At 29.5% G+C, this 19,148-nt stretch overlaps 2 protein-coding genes across 2 annotated transcripts; one reads left to right on the top strand and one right to left on the bottom strand.

Annotated features, from left to right (window-relative positions):
- Positions 1-523: 523 nt before the first annotated feature.
- On the top strand, positions 524-3,755 carry LOC100750049 (sensory neuron membrane protein 2-like). The gene is made up of 8 exons (XM_033322841.1): positions 524-688; positions 1,109-1,263; positions 1,647-1,809; positions 2,091-2,339; positions 2,620-2,827; positions 3,060-3,268; positions 3,328-3,570; positions 3,744-3,755. The coding sequence occupies exons 1-8, from the start codon at positions 524-526 to the stop codon at positions 3,753-3,755; spliced, it is 1,404 nt and encodes a 467-aa protein (XP_033178732.1).
- Positions 3,756-4,068: 313 nt separating this feature from the next.
- LOC100748104 (proton-coupled amino acid transporter-like protein pathetic) lies at positions 4,069-18,839 on the bottom strand. Its single transcript, XM_003492319.4, has 8 exons — positions 18,766-18,839; positions 13,307-13,372; positions 12,510-12,602; positions 11,819-12,176; positions 9,237-9,512; positions 8,593-8,771; positions 7,961-8,130; positions 4,069-6,765 (listed from the first exon to the last, which is right to left on the bottom strand). The coding sequence occupies exons 1-8, from the start codon at positions 18,837-18,839 to the stop codon at positions 6,524-6,526; spliced, it is 1,458 nt and encodes a 485-aa protein (XP_003492367.2). The 3' UTR covers positions 4,069-6,523.
- Between the last annotated feature and the right edge of the window lie 309 nt (positions 18,840-19,148).

The following is a 19,148-nucleotide window of genomic DNA, read 5'->3' as shown; positions in this document are numbered from 1 at the left end:
AAGGTAACAACAAAGGGTTGCGTATGATGGTAAAACAGGTAGAAACAGCAACGAGAGCAGCAAAAGTTTTTAAATAAATTATTTGACTAAAATTAAAAAACTGTGATTATTTATTTTACTGATATACTTTTATTTACACAAATACTTTTTTTTATATAAAGACATATTAAAAAGTATTTGTACATAATTGGAAAAATAATATCACTAAAAAATGAGTACAAATAACATTGATCATAAGTATAAAATAATCTAAAACAAGAATATTGATTTGAGATTTTAGTAGATAATATATAAATAATTTATGTAATCGTTTATGTTCGTAACATGAATTCATATTCCATAATTGCACGAATGTATTATTTATTAATAACGAAAGCTGCAAGCATTGCAAAGTTCAGTATAAAAACCGAATATATGAGAGTTTTCCTACTAATTTCTGCGAAGAGATTTGGTTTGTGCACAAGATTGAGAATACTGAAATAAATATTAGAATATACATATACAGAAATAAAATACTGGCATTATGTCTCCTAATAATAGACAAACTGATAATTTTAAAGAAAAAGTTCGCAGTAATTTTTATAAAATGTGGTGTTATTACGGTTGTGCAATTATATGGATTATTTTTGGTTTATACGTGTCTCAAACCGAGCTATTCTCGAACAAACTTATTAGTAAAATAACCGAGGTAAGATCCAACTGTTATATTAATTTAAATATTTATATTCGTGATATTAGAATATTAACTTCTTCATTGTTATGAAACCATACATTATATCAATATTTTTGTATAATGTTTCTTTCGAGATGATGTTATTTTTCTTTTTTTGGAGACTGAATTTACTATGTAAAATAAATTTTCGTATTTTACAAAAAATGGTTCTTCGTTTTAATGAAAATTGAATAGTATGAACACCGTTGGAAAAGTTGCAAATTATAATAAAATTACCTTTCAATCATCCTTTTAAAACGATGACACATTTGAATTCAGTATAATAAAAGTTCAAACATTGCTCTTTCAAGATATGATATAATTCGCTCAAATTAGAAATTTGTATAATGCGTATAAGTTACACAGAATTTACTCATGTAAAATAACAATTTACAGGCATTATCACTGCGTGAAGATTCAAAAATATACAAAGCATGGAAGTCACCTATGCAGTTAACTTTTACGTGTCATTTCTTCAATGTTACCAATCCCGATGAAGTGATGAGTGGAAGTAATCCATATTTCAATGAAGTTGGTCCATTTACTTATGAGTAAGAGATTAAATTGAACGAAAGTACTTACGTTGTACGTCTCGTGTATTAAATTTTAATGAAATTTATATTTTTCTAGAAATGCAATTGTATTTATTGTTAACATATTGTTTCGAATACGCTATTTTGTCATACGTCATGTTTTATATTTCTAATTTATGTTTGCTAGTTAGTGTATTAATTAGGAAATATTATAGTATCGTAAAGATATTATATCTTGGAATATTTTAGATGAGTAATATCTTAAAAAATGTGTTTATCGTTTAATTTTAGTTAATTATTTGAATACATATATACCGTAAATATTTGGATCTAATAAGTTTTTAAATATTTATCAATCCTTGTTAATTCGTTTTTTAACATGTATATTATAATACATTTAGTGAAATACTCGAGAAACAAATTATAGATGTGGACGATGCGATGGATGAAATTACATATACAACAAAGTCTATGTACAGTTTTAACAAAGACTTGAGTGTGAAATTATCTGAACATGACAAAATCACTATATTAAATCCTGCATACATTGGTACCATGTCGATGGCAAGTATAATTGCATACGAAGATGAAAGCTCTATAACTCGGTTTTTAGACACCTTCTATTTAAGTTAAAAAAAAATAACTTCTTAGTTCGACAATAATCGATTACGTAATTATTCAATAGTTTAATATTATTATATTAACACAGAATATCTATAGTAATCTAATATGTAAAATATTGTCCATACGATTTATTTAAACCTTTATCCTTTCGCATACTGAATTATTTAATTACCTTTAACTGTAAATGGTATGTATAATTTTAATTAATTATATTTGTATAGCTCTCCAGCTTACCTGCTGGATATATAGAAAAATATGGTAATAACATACCGAAACTATTTCCAAACCGTAGTTCCATTTTTCTGAAAGCTAATCCTAACGATCTGCTTTTCAATGGAATTAAAGTTTCGTGCGATTTAAGAAAATTCCCTGAATTGGATGTGATATGCAAAACATTAGGCAGTAATCTGCCACAAGTGTTGAGAAAAACCGACAAGCAAGATGTTTATCTACTCAGTATCTTTCAGAGGGTAAAAATTGTTTGCAAAAACAAAACATGCAACATATTTTTGTATTTTTAATACTTTGTCATAAAAATTTTTATTAAAAATTCTTTACATATTTTAATAATAAGTTTCCAACATTTTCTACTTTCAAATTTAGACAATAATGTCAAGGAATGCAGGAATTATTCAGATATTTTCATAACAGCTAACAAAATGTTTCATGTTTCTAAGGTGTTCGAAAAATATTCATAGTAATATTTAAGTAAATGCGTATATAAATAATACTAATTTTCCCAATTGGTAGATAAACGCTACTTTTCGTGGGCCATTTTCTGTTAACAGAGGTGTTAATGATATAATGAGATTAGGAGATATAACATCTTATATGGGAAAAAGAAAACAAAAAATATGGAACTCTGAAGATTGTAATATAATAAGAGGAACTGACTCAATCATTTGGGCACCATTAATAAAACCATTGCCTTTTGTTTCAACGTTTATACCAGATTTATGTAGGTACGACATTATTTTTTAAAGTATTACTAAAAACTTTATGCACATTCTCATGTAATACGAAATATTATTTCTTATAAAACTTTTAAACCATGTATTTTTTGTATCTGATATCAGGAAGAAAGAAATCTTGAGAATAGAGAAATAATTATTATTCAAATCTTTTATCTTGAAATTTGTTGTTACTTCATTACACTGGCTAACTGTTAAATAAAAATAACTTTATTTAAGTTAATATACCGTATCAGTTATCAAGATGTATGTGTAGAACAATCGAAGCGGATTATAAAGATGAAATTTCGGTACGAGGTTTAATTGGCTCACGATTCGTCATGAAGGAAAGGACATGGTTTTTAAACACGACGCAGTGCTATTGTTTATTAGAAAATAAAATACCAAAATGTTTACCACAAGGCTTAATCGATGTCTGGGAATGTCAGGTAACATTATAACAAAATAGAAATATCTTCCTTTAATTTAAGATTTAATATTATTACAGAAACTGCCGGTAATCTTATCAGAGCCACACTTTTTACACGGTGATCCACAGCTGTTGAAGTACGCAGGTGGTTTAAACCCTGATGACAGGCTGCATGAAACTTACATCATTATCGAACCATATACCGGAACGCCTCTTTCTGGACAGAAAAGGATGCAACTAAATTTATATTTGGGAAAACAGTCAGTAGAGTTGCTTTCAAATGTCAGCGAGGGATATTTTCCGCTTATATGGTGCGGAAATGTAAGATCCTTCAAGACAGTTCCTATCATTTTATCTTGTTTACTAAACATATATGATTTCACTTACGAAATGCAATTGATTAAAATTATACGGTTCAATTCTCAAGACATATCGTTTATTATGAATTTATTATGAATATTATACTTATATTATATTGTATTTATTATGAATAGCGAATGTGGTAGATTTTTCGATTTCAAAGTTGGCACCAGAGTATTTCGCGAATGATAATAAGAAAAGAACTTTACTAAAAATTGAATTTATTATGTTATGTATGTATTTGTTCGTTTTCTTTAAAAATGAAAGTATGATAAACAAGAGTAAAAATATAATGGAATAATATTCGGGAATCTTAGAGACCAAAAAATTAATTCCCCTCGACGGATTCATAGTTGTGCTTGATATTTGTTCAATCATTATATTGTGCAATAAAATAATATTGAATTAACATTTATCCATCAGTAGGCAGGGAATTTAATTTCATAGCAACGAAGCTGATTTGATTCAATATATTTTATTCACTTTTCATTCTTAAGAAAGTCTGATATTTCGTCGTCATTGGAAAATTCTGACAAAGAAATTGAATAACATTATACATTTTTACAAACAGATGTTAATTTATGAATACAATCTTTCATTACATCATAGTCCAGATCACATCAAAATGTACAAAATATAATTACAATTTTTCTCAGATATCGATAGACGAACTAATTGTCTAATAAATATTTTACAGGGAAACACGCCAACGTTAGAGATTATAGGATTCACATATCAAACTCTTCGTCTAATAAAAATTTTTCGATATATAAACACAATTCCTTTGATGATTGGAATTCATTTGACTTTCGTCGCTGTAATGTATTGTAATTGTACAAAACGCAAAACACAACCAACATTTGCAGAGTCGTTACTAATATCATCAAATTCACGATCCGATAATATCGCACAGAGACCCTCACGTGCACAAGCATTTGAGGCATTTCAATAAATGCACACTACAGTTCATAAGTATTGTGAAAATTTAGTTTAGTTTAGTTTAGTTTCTTTTTACAGCTTAACCATTAACAAACGTAGCAATACTACATTCATTTGGTTATTAAACATGTATACGTATTACATGTATGTAAACATTATTTGTATTGACATCCAAAGGCTTTTTATCAAGTTAGAAAAATCATGTTAATCCGACTTACAAGTCAAAAATTGATTTGAAAATAAAAAGCTTCTCAAATAATAAAATAATTCTGAAAGGTTTGACATTTACAAATGTCAGTTTTGTTATTGCGTGTTACCATTTACAAGCAAATTTAATCGCATCATCATATTCTATTATACACAGCCATGTCTATTATACAGAATAAAATCATTACAGTTTGATTTATCCGGAATTTTATGATTAAAATATTAAACAAGTGTTCGGATATTTTTGAACAGTAAACACGATGCTAACGAAGAAAGTTACAGCGCACTAGAGTGTTTAAAAATAATTGATTATTTCTAAAAAATGCATATAGATTTAATGTTTTATACAGTGATAAATTTACAATTTACGATGTTGCATACTATTTACTCTTACAAATTTAATGTAGTAACAGTCGCATCCGTTCGCTTAAATTAGAAATATTAGATTGTTTATTAAAATTTATACACATAGGCAAGAAAATTACTTTTTCGTTTATACAAGTAAATAAATAACTGTATGTTACCTTCTTTTTTAGAAATTTACTACAACTTAAAAATGCGACCACTACTACATTAACAGTAAGTCCACGAACGCTAATCTACTTTATTGCTAAACTCATTTCAAAGCGTACTATATAGTTTAAAAAATATTGTATCTCTAGCTTGTATATTTACAATGAATATAATACACCTATCTGTTTATCCTCTTTAAAATTAGATACGCTTTCTCGATTTTTCTTCCATTACGATCTAATCTTATGATCACTAAATTAATTATAATACTTCACGATTTTACAATATTCTTTAAATTACAAGAAATCCGTAAATTACAAAAATGCTTAAGTATAACGCAGAGATAAATACACAATGTACACGAATACTCTTAAAAATAAATACTCCATGGGAATGTGAATTACGTTAATGATAAATAATGATAGCTAATATGTCACGATTACTGTACAGATATTCGACAGCGTCTTAAAAAAGATCTAATCTTAATAATTTCATACATTCACTTCTTATCGAATTTCTATCATTAATAATCTATGCTAACAAATAATTTTTGTACAAAATCGATTTTTATATCGTATACACTTATACGTACACGTTTTTTACATAAATTATTATAAAAGTTTCTTTTACAAATTTCGCGATCTTTAATTTGTATTCTACGTCTGATAAGTAGGTATCACATATATTGTATATCGTAAGACTATATCACAGTTCATAAGTATTAGAACATTAACGAAAAACTAGAACTTAAATAGTTATAAAGAAATTATTAGAACCATTAAGAATTACTATCTCATTAAAAATCTTACATCGTAAGGAACTCGTATATGAAACATTAAAATAATATCCTCGACAATTATCTCAAAAATTTCTTTCGTGTCATCATTTTTCCTGTTACATTTATTGTTATCTGATTCTATGAATACTATATATTCTTAAAATTAGTTCTTAAAATAGTTCTTAAAATCAGATTTTGGCCAGAATTTCCTACTTATAATAATTTCATTTCAAATTTTTTCAATGAGCTTTTAGTTAGTTTTTGTCAGCCCCATTATGTGTCTTGGATCATTATCTTGTGTGAATACAAAATTCGGTCCTTTGAATTTGAAAAAGATGAAGTAATCGTTTTTTCGATAATCTACATCAAATATTAATTTTCGTACGGAACGAGCAGTATTCTGATACTTATGAACGTGTTAATTTTACATTAAGTCCTTTTTGCATATGCAATTATAAATAGATTTAGGTCATTACGTTATTGATACAATTTGATTATATCTATGACGGAGATCCATGAACCGGATACTAACGCTAAGAGAGAAAATATTAAAAGTACACTGTTCTTCCAAAGTCTCCAGTTATACTTACCCAAGTGGCCATCCCAGCACGAAACTGTTTCCACGGTTGCTGGGATTGCGATGCCAAGGATGGAGAAAAATACTGAACCGACTAGGGAAATAAAAGGTTCGAGTTTTGGAACCAGACATGCCACAGCAACTGAAAGGAAAAGAAATTGTTAAATAAAACTCTATAAACAAAAGTCTATACACTGAAACATTTAAAATACGTACTTATTGAAATATATAAGAGAAAAGTATAATTTGTTCGTCTTGATATTTCAAAGTTTATTATAAATACACTTGTCGTTCTTCAAACCAAAAGAATAATCTACGAAGGGAGGCAACATTCTATGTTTTGCAATTCTTACATAATAGTCGTCGCAGAAAAATTAGCTAACAAAAATAAAAAAATTTAATGATTCGTTAAAAAATTCAAATTCATATATATGAAAATTCTATGCATTCAATTTAAATATCGAACATAGAGAAGATTTTAGGTATTATATTGTAAAGTATTATGAAAAAATATATCGGAATTTAAAAAAGCTGCGAGAAAGTTGCGTGTAGCGAATACTACGTAGAAATCAGTGAACTGGTGTATTTAAATTCAGTTGTTTGACAAGCTTATTAAGTAACATCACAACCGAGGGAAATCACAGCTTGCATTATAAAGAGACAGAGTTATCGCGTCGAAAAGTCGAAACATCAACAACGTAAACAGCAAGGACGTGAATATCAAAGTGGTAGATCCTCAATGAATTAAATGCGAACGAGTCATTGAACGGTTAACAGTGAGTCATGCGGTTACGAAGCCAACAAGTATTCCCCTAACCCGGTCTACGTCTTTCTATTGCAATTCACGTTCCTCTCTTACTTCCTTAGGAAAATAACACACATGTCTGGTACACACTCAGTGGCGTAAACCGGTAATAACCAGAAGGGTAATCACAGCTTGTTATCTCGGCAATATCAAAACGTTAATCCTTTTATCGTGACTCTGCTTAATAAGAACAATTTGTTGCGAAAAAAACCACATGGAAAATGACAGCAATTTGTGATTTAATTGCATCTTAGGCTCTTCCTGTCAAACAGTGTCGACATGTTCTACGAGTAAAAATAAGTAAGAGAGGGAAGAACATATTGCGTCTTGTAACTATATAACTAGTAAAAAATCGTGTACATATGTATCGTAATAAATTGAAAAGTAGAGGAAACTAACGTTACAAATATTCTTTCTTAACAATTGACCTTAGAATTTATCATCGTTTCCGTCATTTTCCTCAAAATCCGTTTGTAGGAAATTAGTTCAAGTCTTCTCAGATTATAATTGTTTGGAAATGAAAGCAACTTACTTGTAAACAAAGCTATGAACATTCTTATCGCTGTTTCAGATATTCTTTCATATTTATGACTGAATTTCTCTTTCATTAATTTCCATATTATATCGATTGGCACGGTAAATTGCAATCCGTAGGTAAACAAAACCGCTAGAGCGATAAGTAGTTTCACCATCTGTCCTGGGCTGTAAAACAATATATTGGCTTATACAAATTTTATTTCCATTTAAGAGCATTTAAGAACATTTAAATATTGTGTATAAAATTATGATAAAGTATCCTCTATGAAAAATTCTGCGAATTGTAGATACCTCGAAAGCTATCCATATGTGTAATATTAAACTCCAAGAATACAATCATAAATTTTTTCCTCGTGAATAATTACGTATATTTCATGTTATAAATCATTTATAAATTGAAATTTATTTAGAAATTTGATTAAGTGAATTTTAAATTGAATTTAGAAAATCGTGATTATTTTATTCAGAATTAAATATTTTACTCTAATTCGTAAATCTTTATTGAATTGAAGATAAATAACAAATAGTAATGTTTCATATACGTATACAGTATACACAATAGATTATCTACTTTTTGAATTCAATTACAAGCAACTTAATAAATATTTGATTCGTAATCGTACTTACATTTCTGTTATTGGTATGTTCAGCGTGATAGTTGCGTCAACTGCTTCCCCGTATTTCAAATAACCGAATACACCCAGTGTAGCGTATAAAGCTACCACTATAGTCATCGTTATATTCAGGACACCCGGGCAACCAAGAAAATGTTGCGGATTCCGCATGCTGTTTTCAACAGGCATCACCTAAGAAATTAATCTTTTTATTATACCATTACGAAATCTATAAAATTCTATATTTATAAAATTCATACCACTATAAATGAAATGAATAAATTTGAAAGCTTTCAATTTCAATTAACTTATCACGATAAAAAACTTTGCTACATATTTTAATTAAATGTCCTGGACTTCGAATCTGTATTAAGATTTTTGAACTGTATTAAAAACAAAAAGAGCAAATATCATATAAGAATAATATTATTATATCCAGAATGTTGCAGAAATATTTTATTCATTATATAATAATGTTTAAACTATGGGATATTTAAAATTTTGTATAATTAGAAATTAATTCATAAAACCTTCGTACATGGTAATAAGAAGAAAAGACTTATTTTTCCAAACGATACTATCTCATATTTATGCTATGATTTACAGCTATGACTATTTTAACAAACAACTAGAGTTTAGTTATTGTTTCAAACTTACAACGCCGATGCCCTCGATGGCGAATAACACAGTAGCGAAAAATATAGGCAAGTGTTCGACCGGCGCTATCAACTTTATGTTCTGTGGTGATTCAGTTCCACTGAAGATGTAATACAGAGTTATCGCAAAACCGACCAACATGGAAAAGTTGGCCATAATGGAGAATGGTACCAGATACTTCAAATTTCGAATTTGTCCCAGCAGCAACACCGCAGGAATCAACGTGAGTATGTACATGCGAAGAGATATGTCTATGCCGGTGTGGTAGTCCACAACCTAAAACAGAACCACCAATAATTTCGCAAGAAAACTTTTATTACAAAGAGCAAAAATTAGAAACGAGTCATTTTAAATTGAATTCTCAAATTCGTCAAAATCGAATTTGAAACTTCGTGAGGTCTCGAGACTCTTGGAGCTTAGAATACTTATTTTTTCTAGGAAGCATCTATTTTGTCAGGCACTAAGATCTTAATAAATTCATTTATAAAAATTGAAATGATTTAAAATAGAAAATTCAAATTAAAATGTGTGTAAAGCTTATAAAAGTAATAAAATTTAGAAAATACGAAAATTCAATAGAAACTCAGTTTTATGATAATTGTATCCTAGAAATATTTCATTCAAAATCCGCTGTTCATCCAAATTTTACCATAACAAATTTCCATATCGTTTGAGGGAAAAAATGTAACTCGCATAAACTATTGTCACTATTTTATACGATCGTATAGAGCTTTCGTAATTAATCTTTTCGTTTTTATTTCACATTTTACAAGTGGATCACGATATTTGAACTGAAAAGAAATGAAATATTGCAGATAAAATAGAATTGATGGGACGTCCTGTCTTATTTAGCGTTGAATCATCCGATTAGTTAGTTACAATCCATTCAGACCGTAATTTTTGTTCACGGACAAGCAAACAAGGTGGACCCTGCAGGTTAAACGAGTCAGAACGAGTCTTGAGGCTACGCGTTGGCACAGATTTTCAATTGTGATCAAGGGAAAAAAGAGAAAGATGCACGTGCAACGATGAACGAGGACAAAGGAAACGAGACGATCGCAGATTAGAGTGGTTTTACAATCTACATTTTGATGTGGTTAAGGAGATGAATATTATTTACAGATTCTATTCGCTTGTAGATTATAGAACAGTAAACATAGAGAGAGAATGGTAGATTATTAATTTGATATATAACTTAATCATAATATCGTACTTACTATGTTATGTTGTTAAAAATAATGTTTGTTAATTCGAATTCTAAAATGGAATTTTTAGTAACCATTACAGCAATATATTATAGCAATATCTTTGCTATTATATTTTGAAACCAAAAATTTTAATTGCTTTTATACGTAGATATTCACAAACAGCACAATGAATAATTATTAGGCAATGAATAATGAAATATGACTAGTTGTCTGAACAAGGAATTATTGTGCATATATTTAAGTAAACTTCCACGTTAATGGCTTATAAATGTAACCGATACGGTGATTCACAGACTACTTGGAAATAGAATGGAAAACTTTTATACTTTTTACAGGGAATTCATAAGGTTTCTTTAACTGTTCAAATACTTTCCTGAATCTGTACATGTATAATTGGCAGATATTAAGAACAGAAACTCAGCATTCACGAAAAAATTTGTCATGTTAGTATTCAACTGTTGATATCGCCTTTCCTATAAACAAATTCCTATATTGTAATGTAAAATTACATTGCAAAAAAAATTACTAAAATATTAATATATCAATGCGGAAATGGCAAAGATATTTTCGCGAGATCAGCACAAAACGTATTAATATAACACTATTTTATGATACAATTAATTATTTATAGTATACGTTGCCAATAACCGATACCAACATAATAAATTATTTTAAATTTCTTCAAATTGGGGAAATAAACGACAAAATGATAATAGCCGAAGCTAATAAATAAATACTCCAATATGAACATTTTTCATTAAAAGAACGAACAATTTCACGTTTATTAATTTGTTAAAGATGAGTAGTAAAAAGGAAGATCCTATTGATCGCAGCGGCAAATTTACGTAGATAGATAAAATTGTTAGGTTGCGAATTTTCCACTCGTTAGTTAAAATTGTGGATAACGAATGTTTCAACGCTGAAATGGCATTATCGGACTGATATTCAAATTATCGGTATCTTTCGAGCACCGACATGCTGTTTCAACACTCGATCCAATTGTCGCATTTTTTAAATATAATTCATTGATATCAATGCTCCACCAGCACTTCAACTATTTGTATATCGGAAATATAATCGAGGCGTATTAATATTTTTAGCGGAATATTGTGTTTTACTGTCTATTTGCGTTTTAAATTTGTCTCAACTTCTACAACTGGTTATCTTTTATCGAACGACTCTTTGGTCAAAGTATATTATTTGCTTTGTTAGCAGGGTATTGTGTACTTATTGTTTCTTTAACTATCACGAATGACAAGTGAGTACAAGGAAACTCGTTTTATATTTTTCTACTGCCATTGTTTTTTTCTACGACTGCACAATATAACAGACTGCTATTATAATAACTGTTGGAAACCAGCGTGTAAGATTTACCTGTTTGATCGAGGTCGATATGAATACCACATAGACGCACGTACCGCCCAAGTAAGTCGCACACAATGCAATATTTACTAATATTCTACTTGCATTCGCGAATGGCCTTAATGTTTTTGGTCCATTGAAAAACGCAGCCTCCGCTGTCTCGGCGAATGTCATCTGTGGTGTTTTCGTTTTCTTGCATAGCACGTGGGACGAACGAACCAGTATGTGAACACAATGCGCGCATATTATACCGATTATTATAGTACCGATTCCACCGAATAACGCTCCGCCATTCTTAACCGCATTTGGCATAGCAAGGATTCCGGTGCCAAGAGACGATTTTAATAGGTGAGCTAGAGCACCGAAGTCTCTGTAACAAGAACAATTTGTATATTTATTATGTTGTACATTTCTCGTGATTTCTTTTTCTAATGATAGTTCTTTTCTTAAACGGTATACTGCCGGTCCAGAGTAATAATAACCAATGACATTATAAAAGAAGTCAAACAAGACGGTAATTAATAAAACTATCTTTTTCAGTTATTTTGTACTATTTCGTATAGTATCAGATACTCTAATTAAATTAAAATAAAATATATTGAATTTACCTATATCGTAACAATGAAGTGTAAACGATGTTGAAATTCACTGGTCAATAGTATGACTAGATTTTATGTTCTGATATGAAGAAAAGATAACTTACGAATTGGTATTTTTCTTATCACGGTGTTCAAAGGGATTGTATAGTTCGTCCTTCTCATTGTATTCTCCGATCATGACAGTAGCTATTTTTGTACTGATCACAGAAAAAATACGTCATTACATTATGTGTCGAAGATACTATCTTGTTTCGTGCCTCTTGATACTATCATATATTTTTCAAAGTAATTCGGAACATGGGAGGTTAAAGTGGACAATTGTATAATATTTTACGACGTAGAAATTTATCAAATGAAACCTTTTATTCTAATTGGAGTACATTACTCATTTATAATCTGTTTGAAAGATCCTATATTTTTCAATTTGGTTATATTTATTTATATTTGGTTATATATATTAGAAGAAAGTAAATGTAAATTCTTTTTTCAAGTACCATACGCAAGAAATATCTAAATATGAAGATTCTATAATTAATTCTAGTTAATCAATGATTATTTATCATTGGAGAATGGGGTTTCATTAAGTTTTAACAAATAATTGACATAAATATAGAACGTGTAGCAACATACACAATACACAGTGCCTTACGTTAATAATGATTGATAACGAAAATTTTATTGAGATTAGAATTATCAATAAAAATTCAAATTCACTTATGAAATTAATGAATTTAATGAAAATTAATACTAATGACATTATCAAAGAGGTTTTACGTCTATCGATAGGAATGATACAATTAATAAAACCTACAAAATTGTCAATTTAAGATAAATTTAATTTGATATTGCACATTTAATTAACGTGAATGAAATTGCGAATAAAACACAAGTTAATCCATACCTGCTATTAAATTCCTGCATAGGACTTTCTGTAGGTTGTGACTTTGTACATTTCCCCATGGTGAATCTAAAACAACATATACACAATTATCTGATTAATATCGCAATATCATTTTACTACATACACGCATAATTTTTAAAATAATGATCTCCGCACCTTAAGACTGCTACTTTTGAATTCTATTCGCCAAAAACTATATTCTATAGTATAAATATGTGCTCCTTTTGTATACGAATATTGTAGATGCTTATAATACTAAAACGAACATGAATAAAACAAGAGAAAGAACAGTTCCTCAACTGTATGCAGATTTTTATCTAAAACTTTCACGAAAAGATTAGGAGTGCGTTCACATATGACCAGTACAAAAAGATAAATTAAATATTTAACATTATATAATACATAATATATCAGTGCCAATATCTAAAAATCTTAACTGTATATATTATACGTCATAGTACTATGCAAATAATACTTTCGATAAAATAGATTAAAACTTTGCGTATTAATTAACTTCAATATTTATGTATCTACGCTCATTACTGCATTTGTCCTAATTAAAAAGCACATCAGATTTCCAAAAGTATTTTCTAGAATCACAATTAATACATTTGCTACTAATCTTCGATATTTTATCGATCATATACAGGAGCGATTAAGATAGAATCTCTGTAAGTTGAATTTCGTGGTAGCAATATTTATATCGTTAAAATAGATAATCAAACCAGCAATGATTAAAATCTATACGATTGCCTATCATATGACGTCACAAATATCAACATCAAAAATGATGATGATCTCAATGACAATGTCTCAAGTTTAATTTGATTGCCATTGATAACGATGATGTTTGAAAACAAAATGATTTTTAAGATGGTACATAGGTACTTATGTTAGACTTAAGCACGGCACCAATGTAACAATCGGCGAAGGTCTTACTTTTATCGATAAAAATTTTCCATACGGATATGGATCGCCATTTCTTACTTATCATTTAGATTATTTCCATGACTTAAAAAAATTTATGTCTGTTAATTCTCTGATCGATTATCTTAAAAAGCTTTAAGCTTTAAGTTCATATCACATAGCGCTTTGTTGCTTGAACCCATATGGTTTCAAGTAATTTTATTGGTATGAATTTCACTTTGCATTATTCACTTTTATATTTGGATTCACCATTATATTTATTAAGAATTCATTATTATGGTATATTATAATGCATTTCAATAAATTTATTTATTTATTTAATATTTTAATAGTAATAATATAATATATTTCAAAGTTACTAAAATTCATGTAACTTGAAAACTATAGTTTGTTCAGATTAGTCGAATTACTTAGATTCAAGGGACTTGAATTCAAGTGATTTAAATTGAAAATTGTGTTCATATAAGTCAAGCTATTCGACTTGAAATTATATTGATTCAAGTAACGCGACTTCAAGTGGATACCAAATTCAAAATGCATATTTGAAGTGGCATTGAAAAATACGATTACGTATAATATATACAAATGTTAATTATAATTATAGACATGATAAGATTATAAAATTGTAAAAATTCAAAAGAATTCGGCTTGGTTTCAGGAACCGGTATCAACAAACACGAAATTGCATACAGTGTTAAGTTATCAACAACGATCAGCTACAAAATAAATCGGAGAAAAGGAGAGAAAATAGATTAAAAGTTAAATGAAAGAAAATTGTATGCTATCCATTTCGAATCAACATTATACAAAAGAATTTCATGATATTATGTAAAAAAATTTACAAAATGTTTTAAACGCAATATCTCAGCTCCACAATAGTTACACTTGCATCTGAATATCGCAGAACGTACATTTACATTTATTAACGACAACAATTAACATAAGCGAATTGTGAATATAACACATGATTCAACATTTATTATCGCATTGTATTAGATAATTTATTCACAAAATGGTTTTTATTGTTATTGTATTATAGAAAAAGATACATGTTTTTCTCATACTAATATGCGTTAATAGCAGGTGCAAATGGCTGGCAAACATTCGTCATGGAATGGATAAGATGGATCAGAATTGCGTTGCATAACATTCGATGCTACGACGTAAGGTTTAATTCGATCATTCGATACAAAATAGAGCTTAATGTCAGCATTTACGAATTTTAGATTATTTGTGATAACATTTTTCCTACTTTACGCAAGGTTAGTAAACGATTATTATCGTCGGTTGAATAAAGCAGAAAAAGAAAAGAGAATTTTACGACGAAGGACAGTTGTTGAAAAATCGAGGCACAAGAAGCATAAACTTCGCAAGTCCTTGCAATTATTTCGTTCTTATCTGTCTGGTCACTTTTTTAATACCACGATGATACGAATGCCACAATGTAACGAGAATTTCACAATATCCATTTTTCTATTTATTTCTATTTATTTTTCCGTGATCACAATGATGTGATCCGTTAAACCCGCAAGATCGAGGTATCGACAAGACTCGTTAAGCAATCGACCGATCGTACGTACGATTACAACGTTCCAACTCAGACATATTCTTGAATGCTTCTATGATACACAATCTACGTGGGATTTTCTAACATAAGGATGCAAAAACAGTTCACGATGTAGCTAATAAATATTCAGATGTGAGCAAGAGACAGAAAGGAGTCACGAATAACCACAATGCTTCTTAAACGTAAATTATGCTTACTATTAGGCTCTAGGTATACCAAGCTCGACGAGTATGGTTAATCCGATGAGATCTGGAATCCTGGACTGAAAATGTCGATATCTCAGGATAATGTCTGCACGAATTGTCGTGGCCGCTTTGTGCAAATTCGCACGAGCGTGATTTACGAAAGGTCACATTAGAATTGATTTCCTCTTGTCGTAAAATGTTGCATAATGCGCTATTATTGTGCTTAGAGCTGTTCTATTTCGTACGAAAGTACTTTCATTATATTTTAGTAACGCTGTTACATACGAATATTCCGTTATTTATTGCAAATTTATAGGCGGACAGTTTCACTTACAGATTTATGATAGAAAGTGGTAGTGTGCGCTTGCGAGAATCTATAAGCAAGGAAATCGATACGAAAGAAATTGTCTCCTTTCGTTAAAATATTAATAGGTAACAATTTTCTATTTGGAAAATATTGTTATCTTTTCTTATTCTTTTTTATTACCTATAAATTTCTGAACATTTTTATGAAATCCCATTATTTTCCGACAGTACGGTGATATAGACGACATTGTATGGCCCCGAGATATCTCGTCCGAAGTATCACGTGAACGACATAGCCTGTTAAGATATTTCGTTCACTTATGCGAAAGAGTTAACTCACAGCGTAGTAATAAAATTTAAAAATTGCTCGTCATAAATCCTTATCGCGTGCATATACATATGTAATTGCGCAGATCTCAATTATCCCGGAACACATCGTTTCCTATTTTCCCACCTGTTAACCACATTCTACGATAAATTCACATTTCAATGTCCACCCGATACACTATTACACAAACGCAATGATAGTTGACTTCCGGTACACACGGCGGGCACGCGACTCGTATCTCAAATTGAAAATTTATGAATCTATAATCAAGCAATATGGCTATTCTTTTACCATTTTATACGTATATTGAAAACTATGTTCTTTCAACCTTTTTCTTATTTTTGAAGAAAGTAGATTTTTTTTAATATTCTTAACCATTTCTTGGAAAATGTAGATTTCATTTATGTTAGTTGTAGTTAGTTACGTTAGAAGAATCATATGTATAAGTCTGCAAGAAGACTGTGAGTCATTAAAAATAGTTTATATTAATTAATTAATTTTCTATTTGTTGTTATAGAATTTATCTTAAATTATTTATTCAAAATATTTTTCATATTAAGCCATCAATTATTCGAGATATCATTTGATGTAATGTATTATTTGCAAAAATTCACAAATAATACGTTCCTACTATCGACAATTTTACATAATTGTAAATGCCGTTTGTATCGAGCGCTGAAATTGCCCGATTTTATGTGGTGCGCAGTTTCCAGGAAATACACACATGTATATTGTGAACAAAAAGATTTGTGGTTTAAGAAAATCGTGATGATGAACTTTGAATTACATACATTATTGCGAAAAACATGTTAACGTCAAGATTTCTGTTACGGCAATTAACATGAACACAAAAATGAGCCTTCCAGCGATACATATTCTATCGCACATTGTGGCGAAAAACAGACATTTCCTATAAAAAATGCTCTAAAACGATAGTCTCTAGAAAAAGAGATACTTTGGTTTTTAAGGCAATTTACCTCATATATAATAACTAATAACTTGGTAATATTAAAGCAAAGTATATTAGCATTTTTAACAAAAAAAAGTATGTTAGCATTTTATAATAATGATAATAATAATATATATTTCTATTTTTTAAGGAATAATAAAAATTTGTAACATTTTCTCCAAATTATCATTTAAAGATACCTAATAAAATACAAGTTTATAATTAGCGATTTTACTTAGATTTCAACAGGCGATTGCAGCTATACGTTCTACTAAAAAACAAATTAATATTTATATTCAATAGAATTAAAATAATTTGGAGGTTTTCTAAATTCTAGTACGTTAAAGATAGTTGCATCGGATAAAGATTAATGCATGTATAATTTCATTTTAAATTCTAATCTTTGTGATAGATATATTAAATATAAACTTTAGAAAATAATTGAAAAGGTAGAAATGATTTTTTTAACAATTTTAATTAATCTTTCTTGTTAAATTTCAAACGTGTACAAGAATACCAACTTATGGAAATAAACAAAGCCACTTCAAAATCCATATCAAACGATTGCGAAAATGTATTTCACGACTACACGTTGCAATGTTTACGTAACGTGCATTCATTTCAGGATCCATAAAAATAAATCCAGAGTCTTACATATGTCCCTCTAAAATCGCTTGTCTTTTCAAATGGTAAATGAACAGACATATTATCTTTACAACCTACTCTTTTTAACTCATTTAACAATTACACTTAAGGAAACATAATTGTACTTCAGCTCTACGGATTCAATCTTTTTCTCGATCAATCTCATATACCTTGGGCTCTTTAAACAAACAAATTAAAAAAATCTCGAGATCTACCGATAGAAAATTAATTAACATACATTCATCGTAATCTCTACATAAAATCTCCTCAGGTGAAGATTCAAAAACGATTTGAATAGGAAGCACAACGAATCGTTCGTGTGGGGCAAATCTTATCGAAATTGTGACGCTCGAAAGTCTGGTTTTCGATTTAGAGATATCCAGCCCATCGGAACGCATTGATTATCAATAAACGTTCTCGATAATCGCGAAACGAATATCGAGATTATTTCGTCGCATAACGCGAATTATCAACAGCTACTTACATATTGCTTTAAACGATTCTTTTTAGCTTGAAATACGTTGCTAACACATTTTACATAAATGTACTTACCTGTATTCTCGGTCGTTAATTCCGAATTCTCTTGAGAAATTGCTGATGCCTTCCGATTGTTCTGCCAAGAACATCAATAAAAAAAGTTCGATCTTTGATCAACTTGCAATTCACATTCTCGAACGAGCCTCTTGGAAAAGATCCTTCTCCCTCGAATCGTTTTTTCACTGATTCGATCCTCCTGAAGACTTGAATTATTTCGTCCTCCTTCCCGTATCTTATTTACCTTTCTACACGCAATAGTAATCTCGCAGGAGATAACGATTTATCGGCGATTCTTAGATGAGTCTTGGCTACTATCGTGCAGTATGATTTATTGATTCATTGATACAGCGCTAGATGATCCTCACACACGAAACTCGACTGTAAGTGTGCTTCTGTTT

Source organism: Bombus impatiens, unplaced genomic scaffold, assembly GCF_000188095.3.
Source record: "Bombus impatiens unplaced genomic scaffold, BIMP_2.2 scf_0673, whole genome shotgun sequence".
Classification (NCBI taxonomy): Eukaryota; Metazoa; Arthropoda; class Insecta; order Hymenoptera; family Apidae; genus Bombus; species Bombus impatiens.
The sequence above is the reverse complement of the archived record's forward strand: the minus strand, read 5'-3'. Positions and strand labels throughout refer to the sequence as shown.